The sequence below is a fragment of the Geotrypetes seraphini genome, chromosome 5, assembly GCF_902459505.1.
Source record: "Geotrypetes seraphini chromosome 5, aGeoSer1.1, whole genome shotgun sequence".
NCBI lineage: Eukaryota > Metazoa > Chordata > Amphibia > Gymnophiona > Dermophiidae > Geotrypetes > Geotrypetes seraphini.
Window position 1 is genome coordinate 49,918,402 of NC_047088.1, and position 13,779 is coordinate 49,932,180.

Genomic DNA, 13,779 nt, shown 5'->3' on the forward strand with positions numbered 1-13,779 from the left:
TAGATACACTTCCCCCTCCATATTCACGGTTTCAACGTTCATGGTTTTGACTATTCACATTTTTTCCCCCAGGCCCCCTGCCCCCGAGAATCGCTTGTTGGCAGCCCGCATTAAAAAAAAAAAGCAGCCCCGGGACTTGGATCGGGGCGAGGAGGTAGGCGATCGGAGGAGGAAGAGACGATCGGAGGTGGGCGATTGGAGACGAGCAGCCGCCCCAGGAGCATGGACCTTACCTGGTGGTCTAGCGGTGACGTGGGGCAAATCGATCTTCCTACACTCCTGCCCCATGCAGGTCTAATGTGACCACGGGAATTCACAGCACAGCTCTGCACGGGGCAGGAGTGTATGAAGATCGCTCCTGCCCCACGTTACTGCTAGACCAGCAGATAAGGTCTGGTGGTGGCTCAGAGCTGGCCCAAAAGTTATTCGCGAATTCACTGGCCGATTCTGCCCCTAACCCCCGTGAATAGGGAGGGAGAAGTGTATTTGTTTGTTTTGCAGTTGTACCTGTAGTGCTATAGAATTTTTTAAATTATTACCATAGTAGATGGATCTTTGGTCTGACCTAGTATGGCAATTTTTAAATACTACATTAATGAAGTCCATGCTCAGAGGGATGACTACATGGGTCCTTTGATGACAATCAGCATAGTAACATCCTCATTTTTACTTTGAATCACTTGGAAGTGACTGTATAGGCATTTTAAAAAACTTTTAAATAATATCTCCCTTGCACTTACCTGACAACATTCTGAGCAAAAAGATTACTCACTTTTACAGTCAATGAAAATCCAAATAGTATCATCATTATTGCCATTACTTTGGCATGCTACAGTATATTTGAAAGCCATTTTGCTGATACAGCTGCATTAGAAACACCCTTAAGGAAATTTTCAGTTTTGTATCCAAGACAGATTTTCATATTTACTTCATACATTTCTTGAGAAGAACCTTTCTCTGCTTCATTAACTCTTCTCTTACTTGAAAATCAGAAAAAAATACTATTCTTGTAATCCGAACAAATATTTGAAGGAAGAAAGCAATTATATATTGTCATTTTAGAACAGTTATTCTACAAACTGAGCCTAAAGTTAGACGTGGTTTATAGAACAGTGCTTTTGCCCAAGAACCAGTGAAAACATGGTGCAAATGCTTGAGCCTAAATTTCTCTTATTCCATAACTGCTTGTGTAACTTAAAGGAAAATCCAGACCCACCCTTTTGACTCATTATTAAAATTTAGGTGCAAATCTTGTGCCTAAATTTAATGCACAACTAATAACTCTAATTAGTGTCAATAATTGCTTGTCAAAACACCAATTATTGACAAATCAGCTTGTTAGGGAATTAAATTGCACATGCAAATTGGGTTCACACCAAATTAGCGCACACACTTTTCAGTGCTTTTTATAGAATTAGGGGGATAGGGACTTTTCAATGATGACAGTTCTGTTTGTCTATAAAAACTATATTATAGACCCCCCTTTCATTCAGTAAAAGGCAAAGATTATTGACTTTTCCTCTGCCACTGTTATGTTCACTAATTTGTAAGTTGGGGCTACTTTGGATCCAAATGAGGTGAAGGATAGCCACAAATATCTTCTCCTTAGTGCAGGGGTGTCAAATGTCGGTCCTCAAGGGCCGCAATCCAGTTGGGTTTTTCAGGATTTCCCCAATGACTATGCATGAGATCTATTAGTATACAATGAAAGCAGTGCATGCAAATAGATGGGGAAATCCTGAAAACCCACAAACCCACCCATCCGAGGACCGACATTTGACACCCCTACCTTGGAGGCAACAATGCTGATCAGTATGTGTCAATGACATCCACCTCACTTTTTATTGTGCATATTTTCAAGAAGGCAGGCATTTCCAAATGCGTTCTGTTCGTCTTTTGAGAAATGCCTTGTCCTTCAATCATGCGGCTCTTCTCCCCATTCTCTTCTCTCTTCCTGTCATGAACTTGGGTAGAGAGACAGAGTAGCAAAAAAAAAAAAAAAAAAGGCCACAATGATGAAGGCCATCCCAGAGGTCTCCAGGGGCCGACTTTGGCCCCCAGGTTTTGCAATGAAGAACACTGCTCTACAGATAAAAACTAGTGTCTGTCACTAGTGAAGTAAGCAACTTCCTAACTGTCTAAGCAAACCCTGGGACATCAGCATGCAGGTTGCCACAGTATCTCTTTTGAATAACCATGAGTCTCACCCAGGTGTCAGGAGGTAGACACTGCACAAGTGTTTCTTTCCTCTTGTTTATGAGGTAGGGCTACCATACGTCTGGGAAAACTCAGACATGTCCTCTTGTTAGAGGACTGCCCAGGTGTCCAGACAAGTTTTTTAAAATGGGGTTTCTGTCTGGGTTTGGCAGGGCCAGCTTATACAGAGTCCAGTGGCTCTTCCCCTCTTACCTCCTCGGTGCTGTAATTAAATTTTCTTCAGGCCGCTGGCAGCTCAGCAAGGTCAGCCTGCCCCAGAAGCCTTCTCTCTGCAGCATCCCATCTATATGGGAACAGGAAATCACTGCAGAGAGAAGGCTTTGGGGGCAGGCTGAAGGCCCGGCATAGACATCAGATTCAGCGGTCTATAATTTCCCGGATCACCTCTGGAACCCTTTTAAAAAAAAAAATCAGCCTCACATTGGCCATCCTCCAGTTTTCCGGTACTATGCCGGATTTTAGAGAAATATTACATATTACCAACAATAGCTCTGCAAGTTAATTTTTCAATTCTATCAGCACTTTTATATATAAATATACGCGCGCGTTAACCGCTAACGCTTAGCACACCTTTGTAAAAGGAGCCCAAAATCAAAGCTCTTTCATCTGGAAAAGTGTGGCTTCCGCTAGCAGTCAAAGAATTCATATAATTATGACACTTATAAAAGCAGATGCTACAAGGAAGCAGAGATTTAAAATATACTTCAGTGAACAGATGAATAGCAGGCAATTTATACAATATTTTCATACTTTAGCAGCTGTTCTAAAATATGTAGTACCCTTTTTTAAAAAAATATTTGTAGGACAATCTATCATTTTTAACTGAAGTAATCCATAACACCAGTTCACTCAAAATGCTAATTATTAGCAGTTGGTTTTATTGAAGTCCTTTTTTGATAACTTAGTGGTAATTTATTAAAAAGTTGCACTTCCGTTTTTCAGGCAATTTTTTTTTTTTTAATACTGGTGCCAAGTTTGGCATAACTAGCCTTGGGTTTTCTCAACTTCCACAAGTAAGGATTTTAGAGTTACACTACAGCCATCAGTAATAGATGAAACTAGATGTCACAAAGGGTGGGAGTCAGTCAATAACTGACATTAAACACAAACAGAGCAATTCTATAAGATGGTACCTAGAAGTTAGGTGCATCAAAGATGTCATTGTATTGACAGGTACCTATGCACTCTCGATGCTATTCCATAAGGTAGTACCTAAGTAATTACGTCTAACTGCAAGGGCAGCATATATGTGAGTGGAGCATGGGTGAACAATGGGCATATCTCCCAATCAGTATGTACAGTGTTCTCCCCAGAAATTTTTTTCAGCCGGATTGCATGAAAAAGTACCGGGTGGGGTGGGATGGGGAAAATTAACCCCCTCTTTTACTAAGGTGCCCTAGCATTTTGAGCGCGCGCAAACCCCGCGCTAAGCAGGAAAACTAAAGCCAGCTCAATGCTGGCGTTAGCGTCTAGTGCACATGGCAATTCTGCGCGCGCTAAGCACATGCTAAAACCACTATCGCAACTTAGTAAAAGGAGCCCTAAATGTGTACTATTTTTTATTAGTTTATTATTATTATTTTCCAATGCTCAATATGACTTCTTTTTTTAAGGTTTGACACTTGTGCCAGAATATTTTTACTAAATTTAAGAAGTATCCAATTCTAGAAGGGAATAATTACATATTTGCCCTCTTTCAAATGGTATAGAGGTTTAAAAAAGGGAAAACATAAAGCGTTAATGAAGTCATTAGGTTTAATCTAGCCATTTATTTCTGCATGAATTTAAACAACTAAAAAAAATATATATATATAGCTCATCCAGTCATACAAGAAATGGCTCTACAGCAGGGGTGCCTACACTTTTTTGACTTGCGAGCTACTTTTAAAATGACCGAGTCAAAATGATCTACCAACAATAAAATTTAAAAAAATACAAAGCACACTGTATGCAGAGAAAATGTCAGTAAGGAAGGAGGGAGGGGGCACAAACTTGGGATACAGAAGGAAGGGAGGGATACAGAAGGGGCATGAACTTGGGACAAAGGAAGGAAGGAGGGTGGGAGCATGAACTTGGGACACAGAAGGAAGAGAGGGGACACAAACTTAAGACAAAGTCTATAAGGAAGGAGGGAGGGGGCACAAACTTGGGATACAGAAGGAAGGGAGGGATACAGAAGGAAGGGAGGGAAGGGGCATGAACTTGGGACATAGTATGGAAGGATAGAAGGAAAGAGATGCTGAGGTGGAGGAGGGAATAGAAAGGGAAAATTGTTGAGCATGGTTGTGAGGGAAAGAGATGTGTACATGGGGAAAGGAAGAAAGAGGAGAATGTTGGGCATAGGAAGAGAATTGTTGGACACGTTGGTGGGAGAGGAGTAAGGTAGAGAGAGACGAGAGGGAGAAATGTAGGATGTGGTGGTGGAGAGGGAACAGTGGGACAGATGCAAGAGGGAAGAATGTTGGACCTGGTGGTGGAGGGAATGGAAGAGATGTCGCATGGTTCTGGAGAGGGGTAATAGAAGGAGAAATGTTGGGCATGAGGCTGGTAGGCAGGGGCAAAAGATGCTGCACACAGTCCGGGGGGATGAGAGAGGGAAAAATGTTGGATGTGGCAGTAGAAGGAGTTGGAGCGATATATCCTGGATCCCTCTATCTTTCTTTCCTCACTCCCTTTGCAGCAAGGGAAGGAATGAGAGAGAGATGGTGGACGTTGCACATGGGGATGGAGGAGAGAGGAAGAAATACTGTGCAAGGTGGGGAGGGGTAAAAGTGCTTTGTGTAGTTTAATTTTGTGGTTACCATTATGTATTATTAATAAGATTATATTGTGTGTATGTGAAAAATGAATGGAAGAAATGGCATTTACAATTAGTACTATTATTAATATGGAGGCTTGGTCTGGGGTGGAGCCTGGGCAGTGCTTTTGGGCCCCCCAAACAAAAAAGCATTCCACTGACTATAGATGTTGGACTTAGTATGGGAGAAGAGATGGTAGACCTGCTGGGAGGAAGGGGGGACGAATGACCACATCCCAGAAATTTTGGCATAATTTTGCATTTTCAATTTAAAAAATTCTTATCTCCAAGATGCAAACTGAGCTATTTTCTACACATAGCTATTTAAGTTTTTGCATACAGGCCCCTTATATTAGCTTTTTCACTCCTTTATATTCATATGACACATGTTCACCATTTTTTAAGTTTCTCTCTCTCTTTTTTTTTTTTTTTTGCACTCAGCATCTTGAATGTCCCTGTTTACTGAGTAGACATACAAATTTTGGTTAGAAATGATTCACAATTACTATCCTACCAAGAGCTAAACAAACTTTAAATAACTTTACAGTAACTTCAAATCCTGGGGGGAAAAATACCACAGTACTACTGTACCTGCACAGTTTTTTTTCCAATGACAAATTGCTAAATATAAAATAATATCAAAACATATCCACAAATGAATTTTGGCCCTTTGTCAACTAGTAATCAGTCATATCAATCATGGAGTTATATGTCACTCACACCCCTATAACATACAAGTCCAGACCAGTCCACCTGACTTCTACTACCGGTGACCCCCTCGCACAATGACGTCAGGTACTCGAGCTCCCGGAAAGATTCCTTGTTTGCTACAAGGTTGCGAAGGTCAGCGTGGAAGAGAGTGCGAGGTCCGATTTGTTCAGTGTCCTGTCCTGCACCATAGGCATCCTGCGCTGCAGTGAAGTTTCCAAGCGAGCGAAGGGGAGGCATAGGTCAGCGACGGATAGAAGCTTACAACTTGCTTCCGGCCTTCCTCATTGCCGGGTCCTGCCTTCGCGGAAACAGAAAGTTGTAAGCTTCTATCTGTCATTGACCAGTTTCCTGCCTTAGCCCATAGCAAACTCATGCTTCGGGGCTCTAAGGTGTGCGTGCCGGCTTCCCTTCTCTTCTCACCCCCCCTGGACATAACTTCTGGTTTCGGAGGGAAGAGAAGGGGAGCTGGCACGCACACCTTAGAGCCCCGAAGCATGAGTTCGCATATGTTGAGTGGCGGCAGCAGCAGGATTCCTGATAGATGACAGCTGGGCAGTCATCTAAATTTGCTGGGCGAACCGCCCGGCTAAAAAGCCCTGGGGAGAACACTGATGTAGTTCATAGAACAGTGTATATTACACGCAACACTTGGCCCATGCAGGTGCACTAGCTTATGCCTGCCATTTACATGGAGTAAGTAGCATGCCATGTCAATATACATCCTTTAAATGTATCAGTATCCTTTAAATGGAATTACGGTACTAAAATTCCATTATAAAATTGGTGCTATGTGCACAGCACTGGGGGAACCTAAACTGAGGTGCCAATTTATAGAACTGCCCTGAAAGACTGCTATTTCTATATGCACTGAATCAAACACCCCAGCTTCTTATAATCTGAGGTGCAGTCACTTGCCAGAGAAGGAGAAGTCACTAACAGTATAAGCTTCTGGAAAAAAATAGTCATTTTGGTGTCACTCAAAAGTACAATAGTCAAGAGGGCTCCGCCACTGGTGGGTAAGAACTTTGCCACAGAGATGCAGAAAGGGATATTCTTGTAGTAGGAAGCTGCAGTCGTATGGTTTACTAGCTGCTGTGTGATTCTTTTATTTTTGTTTGTTTTTAAGCCAGCAGTTTTTCATGAAGTTGCTGGTGGGGCCGGCATTCGTACTGCTCAGGATGCAAAGGCTCGCAGGTACTTGGCTTTGAGCCCATTGGACATTTATAGTTTACTGCTCAATATTAAAATCTCCATAGGTACCAGATTGGACCCTATGGATCAGTGCTATGTGTAGATGCCATATTGGGTCCTTTGTGTCAGTGCTAGTTTCATTGCTTTTATTTTATATTCATTTATTTTGAGTCAGCGAGAAGAAACTGCAAATCCGATCCTGTTCTGCTAAGCTGATGAGGTAAACTGAAGGGGGAGGAACAAAAGATACACAGGAAGGAGCACTTAAGCATGCCCAGAATGTTTTCTAAGCTCTTCTGGGCTCTGAGAGAACAGATCTGAACAAGTACCTTCAGGGATGACATTACCCATGTGTGACTGATTATGTCCTGCTAATCCAAGGAAAAACTTGTAGACTATGAAGTAATCTAAATGTAACATTTTGGTAATAGTTTTAGTATAATCAAATAACTATCCTAGCTGCTATCAAATTCTAAGCATTAACAAAATGTTTTAATTTATTTATTTTTTTTAAAAACCCAAAGCAACCTACTTACTATAAGAGCATCTGAGAAAAAAAAGATAGTAACTTAAAAAAATGCAAACAATTGAAAAAAAGAAATACAGAATGTGCTGAATTATAGCACAAATTTAATGCTGACAGCAGCTCAAGGTATACATAAATTAATCTGAGATCTTGCTGTACATATTATATTTGACTTCATTATAAATGAAATGATACTTTTTATAACATAAAAAAGAAAAATAAGCCCCAGCACAGTAAAAAAAAAAATCCATGCAGAACCTTCTCCACAGCGTATCAAAAGCTGAATATTTACAAATTTTTGTGAAGATGAGCAGCACTCCCCATTCTTCACCATCTAGTCCCAAAATCAGACTTTCAAAGGTCAAAATTACAAAACAGCATCATAATCATCATCCTCCTCATGCTTCCTCTTCAGCGGGTTGGAGTCCAAGGAAGAGTTCTGTGATGATACCATATTGGTTGTAATAAGAATGTTTTTTGATCCAATTAATGAAGGATTAATAAGGACATTTTGAACTGTGGGTGTAGAAGGTGTTACTGTAAGATAATTAGAGAGAAAAAAAAGATCAAGCACTTATTTGGTAAAGATTGCATTAATGGAAGATTAGGTTTTCACCTTTGATAATCTTTCTGTTAGTCCCTGGAAGATTCAGTACCTAGGTATTCAATCCCTTCCCGCAATCCAGGAGTTGCAGAAATCCAAACGCTTTTCTGAGCATTTGCTCCTCCTACCTTAGATAGTTAGAGCCCCCTACAGTTCAGTCCCAAAGCCGAGCAACATACCAGAACAAATCCATAACAAAATAACGGGCACTAGGAAACCTCCCTGGTAACAAACAATTTCAGTTCTGGGCTGCTCTGCAAAACATGAAAACAAGTAATAAACAGGCAAAAGGCAACACAGAAAAAAACATTGAGGAACAATGTATAACTAACCAGCTATGAGCAGCGAGCACCCACATGAAGCCGCCTTCGGTAATATGCATACTCACAGAAGAGCAAATACCCCACTGGACTTATCTACTGGCTGGAAGATCCTGAAGCCTGTAAGGAGAATAACTAAAGCCAAAGAAAGCAGGCAATTCAGAACAACTGAGATTACACAGAGAGGGTGGGCCATACTGAATCCTCCAAGGACTAACAGAAAGAAGATGATGAAAACCTAATCTCCTATTCTGTTACGTCCCTTCCGGATTCAGTATGCTAGGTGACGTACCAAAGCAATGGCAGCGTCTAGGGAGTGACAGAAGAGCCTGCACGCAACACTGAGGTCCCAAAAGCGGCATCAGAGTGAGCCACCACATCCACCCGGAAAACTGGGTAAAGGTATGAAAAGAGGACCAAATTTCATCTGGATGAATCGCGTGAGACTCCACCCATGAAGCATTAACACTTCTTAGCCGAGTGAGCCTTAAGGGAAAACTGGCGGCTGCTTGTTGTGGGAGACATTAATCGCGGAAATAGCCATACAAATCCAATGGGCGATCGAGGTCTTAGACACCAGCCTACAATGCCGAGGCGAGGCAGTCAGGACAAAGATGGATCAGACAGCTGAAAATCATTAGTGCTCTCCAAAAAATGCAGCAAGACTCTCTTGATGTCCAATCTGCGTAAAATCTGATCCTTTCTCTCCAAGCCTGTGGAATGAAATACAGGCAAACAAACTTCATGGTTGACATAGAAAAGCGGAAACCACCTTTGGTAGAAAGGAAGGTACAGTACGGAGAACTACTGCTGCATCCGTAAGTCAGAGAAAGGGTTCCCTGCACGAAATTCCAAAATATGCAGTGACGAGACAATGGCGATCAGAAAGATAGTCTTGATCATCAGATCCAGAAGAGAAGCATCCTTCAATGGATGGAATGGGGCTTCCACAAGAGCCTGCAGAACAATGGTATGATTCCACACAGGGAAAGGATGACACAAGGGAGGTTGCAAGCGAAGCGCTCCTCACAGAAACCTGGTCACATCGGGGTGAACAGGAAGTGAACTATATCTGCGTGTCTGGAAGCAAGAAAGGCTTGCTATCTGAACTTTAAAGGAGGCCACTGCTAAACCCTTATCTAAGCCTGCCTGAAGAAAAGCCAAGACCACCGAAATGGAAGCCCGCACAGCCTCCACTCTGTCCTTAGTTATAAGAGTGATCCATTCTGAGATCCAAAAAGGCTTGCCCTGGCGGACAGCCTCCCTTTGAAGCCACCAGCGCAGACTGCAGGGAGCTGGTTCTGTCCAGGGGAGTAGCATCTGAAGGGAATGACGCTGCGGAGACTCCTGTGGAGGGTGCATGTGCACTCTGGCCCAGGGGACCAACTCCAAGGTGGCTGCCATGGACCCCAGCACCTGCAGACAATGCCAGGCTTTGGGAGCTGGAAGATCCAACAGATCTCAGATATGCTGCTGAAATTTCTGTCTGCGTGGTTCAGGAAGAAACACGACCCTGCCAGGTGTCAACGAGAAGGCCCAGATGCTCCAAGGTCTGTGACGGTGTCAACAGACTCTTCTTGAAGCTGACAATCCAACCCAAGCGCTGTAGCAGAGACACCACCGTCTCCACCACACGTTCACACTCATGTCAAGACAAAGCCCGGATCAACCAGTTGTCCAAGTAAGGATGGATCTCGACACCCTGTCTGCGCAGAAAAGACGCTACAACCACCATCACCTTGGTGAAAGTGCGGGGAGCTGTCGCGAGACCAAAGAGATGAGACGCAAACTGTTGCAGAACATGGAAACACAGAAACCTGTGATGCTCCGGAAAGATTGGAATATGGTGGTAAGCCTCCATGAGATCCAAGGACGCCAGAAACTCCCCTAGAAAGACAGAGGCAATAACTTTGTGCATGGTTTCCATTTGGAAACAAGGAATCCGCAGGAAGTGATTGACTGACTTGTGATCCAGAACGGGTGTCCAGTCCTCTGAACAATTCTTTGGTACAAGGAAGTATAAGGAGTATCTGCCTAAGCCTGATTTGTGTTCTGAAACTGGTTCTATCACTCGGATGTCCAAGATACGCTGCAGGGTAGCACAGACATTTGACTCCTCCAGCCGACCTGTCAGTGAGTCCAGCAACAAATTTGGAGGGAGGCAAAAGAAGCCTATCTTGTGCCCCTCCCGAATGATGTCCAGCACCCATTGATCCAAGGATATGCGAGTCCACTCACAGTAAAATGAAGAAAGCCGGCCCCTGACATGAGGAAGCCCTGCTTGACTTCTAGCATCATTGGTGCTTTTTGTTCACAGGGAGAGACTTAGGGTGGTGATCAGCGACACTGGCCATGAGGTCACCCAGACATTTCCTAAACAGAAGCTGACCCTTGAAAGGAGGCTGCTTAAAGTGGTTTTGGAGGTAGCATCCCCAGTCCAATGACAGATCCAAAGAATCCTGCACGCAGATACCGCATAAGCTGTGTCTTTACTAAGAACTCGGATGGTGGACCCTGGGGTGGTAGAGAAGGAGGGAGAGATGTTGGAAGAAAGGGTAGTTGAGAAAAGGAGAGATGGTGGATCTGGGGATCGTGGGATCCATCGCTGCAGCCGCTCTTTCATTCTTCGGGCCACTTGCAGCGAAGGTGAAGTAAACAAAATGCCTTCCAAGGCTGGAAGCTTTCCCTTTGCTAGTGCTTTCTGGTCTCGCTTAGGTGTGAAGCAGTAGCAGGGTGAAAGCTTCACTCACACTGCCAGTGGCCCAAAGAGCGCGACTTTACTACCTTATAGGATCCCATGGAGGAGAGGAACGTTTGGGGGGGAGGGTCATTAGAGAAATGCTGGACTGTGGGGATGGAGATGAAAAAAAGGAAAGATACCAGACCTCTGGCGGGAGGAAGGTGAGGACAGAGTTAGAAAATGGATAAATGGATGGTGAGCACGGAGAAAGAAGAAAACATCAAATGGGCAGGAGACCCTGGCAAGTGAGTTTACAGAAGACAAACAGAAACCAGAGCCTGGGACCAACATGATTTGAATAATGACCAGACAACAAAAGATAGAATTTGCACCAAAAATGGCAAAAAAAAAAAAAAGAAAATCTGAAAATAAAAAATAGCAGTTTGGGGAGGTGGGAGATCTGAACCATACCCTCAGAAACTCTCAAAAATAAGTTTTAGAGAGTTTCACAGACCACCCCCAAACTTCCCATAGGAAATAATGGAGGTGTACTCAGAGTCTCCGAGTGCCTACCTCGTCAACTCTTCATTACAGCTAAATGGCGGAAAAGGATTTCTACCTCAGAAACTGCTCCAAATGACCAAATTTGAAGATCTTCGGACTGCCAGTCTGATAGACTCCAACTGTAACCTCCGCCCCATGAAACCATTTCATGTGACCAGGAAAAGCAAACGCAGCCTGTGCCCTAAAACCTGGAGGGACTTTTACTCAGCACACATTCAGCCTGTGCTTAAACCCTTGATAAGGCAGGAGGGCAAGCAAACTCCCAGGGGAATGGGCCCTGAGCCCAAGAAGGGTGGCACACGGCAGGCTGGCTCCACAGGTCCACCGAAGTTTCTCTGTGAAGAAGCAGTCCAGCTCCACCACACTGCATCCTTTCCTCCGACAGAGGACTAACGCAAAGGGGTCTCACGGCACTGAAGCTACCAAAAAAGACAAACTTTAAGCGAAAAAAAGAAGCATTGAAAATCCAAAAACACTTCTGCATAGATTGTTTGCAAAAATTGAAACTGTAGGGGGCTCTAACTCTCTAAGGTAAGAGGAGCCATGCTCAGAAAAGTGTTTGGATTTTTACAACTCTTAGATTACGTGAAGGGATTAAACACCTAGCGTAAATCCAGAAGGGACGTAACAGAATATATGGTACCTGCAGTAACAACATTTATTAAAGCACAATAGTAATTTAGAACTAGATTTACTAAAGTGTGCTAAATGCTATTTGATTATTTTTGGATTATTTTGGCCCTCTTTTACTAAGCGGCGTTAGCAAGTGCGTTTACCACGCTAGCCTGTGCTAATCACCTTAATAAAAGGGGCCCTTAGAAAAATGAAACTTCATTTTTCATAAAGCCATTTTACAGAAATATAGATCCAAAATTCCAAGGAAGAAAAGTAATCTTAAAGCACTCAGGAGGCCTTTTACTAAGCTGTGGTAACAAATGGCCTTAGCTTGCCCTTATGAGTCTTTCCCGCACACTAAGGCCAATTTTTACTGCAGGCAATGTAAAAATTAAAGGCCATGTGCTAATGTTGCCATTTTTACTGTAGCAGCACTTAATGCCACCTATTTTGTAGGAGGTATGGGCTCCTGCATTAACCGATTAATATGCTGTAATGTAGATATGCTAACTAGTTACCTCAGGAATGCTAACACTCGACCCCTAACCAGAATGGGATGATTCATTGCAGCCGTTTCATCGTAGGATGTTTCAAAATGGCTGTGATGAAATGGCTACGAAGAATTGCCCTGGTGCCTCTCCTCTGCCCACCTCCCGCCAATGCCTCTCCTCCCTCAAATGCCTCTTCTCTTCTCCAACCCCCCCCCCAGTGCCTCTCCTCTCCCTCTCTCTTCTCTCCCCCTGCATACCTTTAAGGTTCGCCAGCGCCTCTTCCACTTCCTGCTTGGCTGGCTTCGGCTTCCTTCTGACATCACATCCTAATCGCAGGATCAGGTTGAGGCAAGGCCAGCACAAGCAGGGGGTCAAAGATGCTGCTTGTGCCAGCAAACGTTTCTACAGGTAAGCGGGCCAAGGGGTGCTCCTACTTTGGGGGACCGAAGGGGGACATAGCCCCCCCCCCCCAAGATGTAAGGTATAGGGAGGGGAAGGGGGGGAGGCAGGATCAGGGGGGCAGGTATAGGAAGGATCAGGGGGGAGACAAGCAGGGGGTCAAAGATGCTGCTTGTACCAGCAAACGTTTCTATAGGTAAGCGGGCCAAGGGGTGCTCCTACTTTGGGGGACCGAAGGAGGACATAGCCCCCCCAAGATGTAAGGTATAGGGAGGGGAAGGGGGGGAGGCACTCCTACTACTGGTGAGAGATTGGAGAAACTGGGTCTCTTTTCTCTGGAGAAGAGGAGACTTAGAGGGGATATGATAGAGACTTACAAGATCATGAAGGGCATAGAGAGAGTAGAGAGGGACAGATTCTTCAAACTTTCAAATAATAAAAGAACAAGAGGGCATTCAGAAAAGTTGAAAGGGGACAGATTCAAAACGAATGCTAGGAAGTTCTTCTTTACCCAACGTGTGGTGGACACCTGGAATGTGCTTCTAGAGGATGTAATAGGGCAGAGTATGGTACTAGAGTTTAAGAAAGGATTGGACAATTTCCTGTTGGAAAAGGGGATAGAAGGGTATAGACAGAGGATTACTGCACAGGTCCTGGACCTGTT

At 43.8% G+C, this 13,779-nt stretch overlaps 1 protein-coding gene across 5 annotated transcripts in view; it reads right to left on the reverse strand.

The window, feature by feature from the left end:
• Positions 1 to 7,513: 7,513 nt before the first annotated feature.
• TAF9B (TATA-box binding protein associated factor 9b) overlaps positions 7,514 to 13,779 on the reverse strand; it is a 31,275-nt gene continuing 25,009 nt past the window's right edge. For all 5 annotated transcript variants that reach the window (XM_033946956.1, XM_033946960.1, XM_033946959.1 and 2 more), the window contains exon 7: positions 7,514 to 7,979. In XM_033946956.1, the coding sequence (XP_033802847.1) occupies positions 7,810 to 7,979 (170 nt within the window). In that variant the 3' untranslated portion in view covers positions 7,514 to 7,809. The remainder of the gene's footprint in view (positions 7,980 to 13,779) is intronic.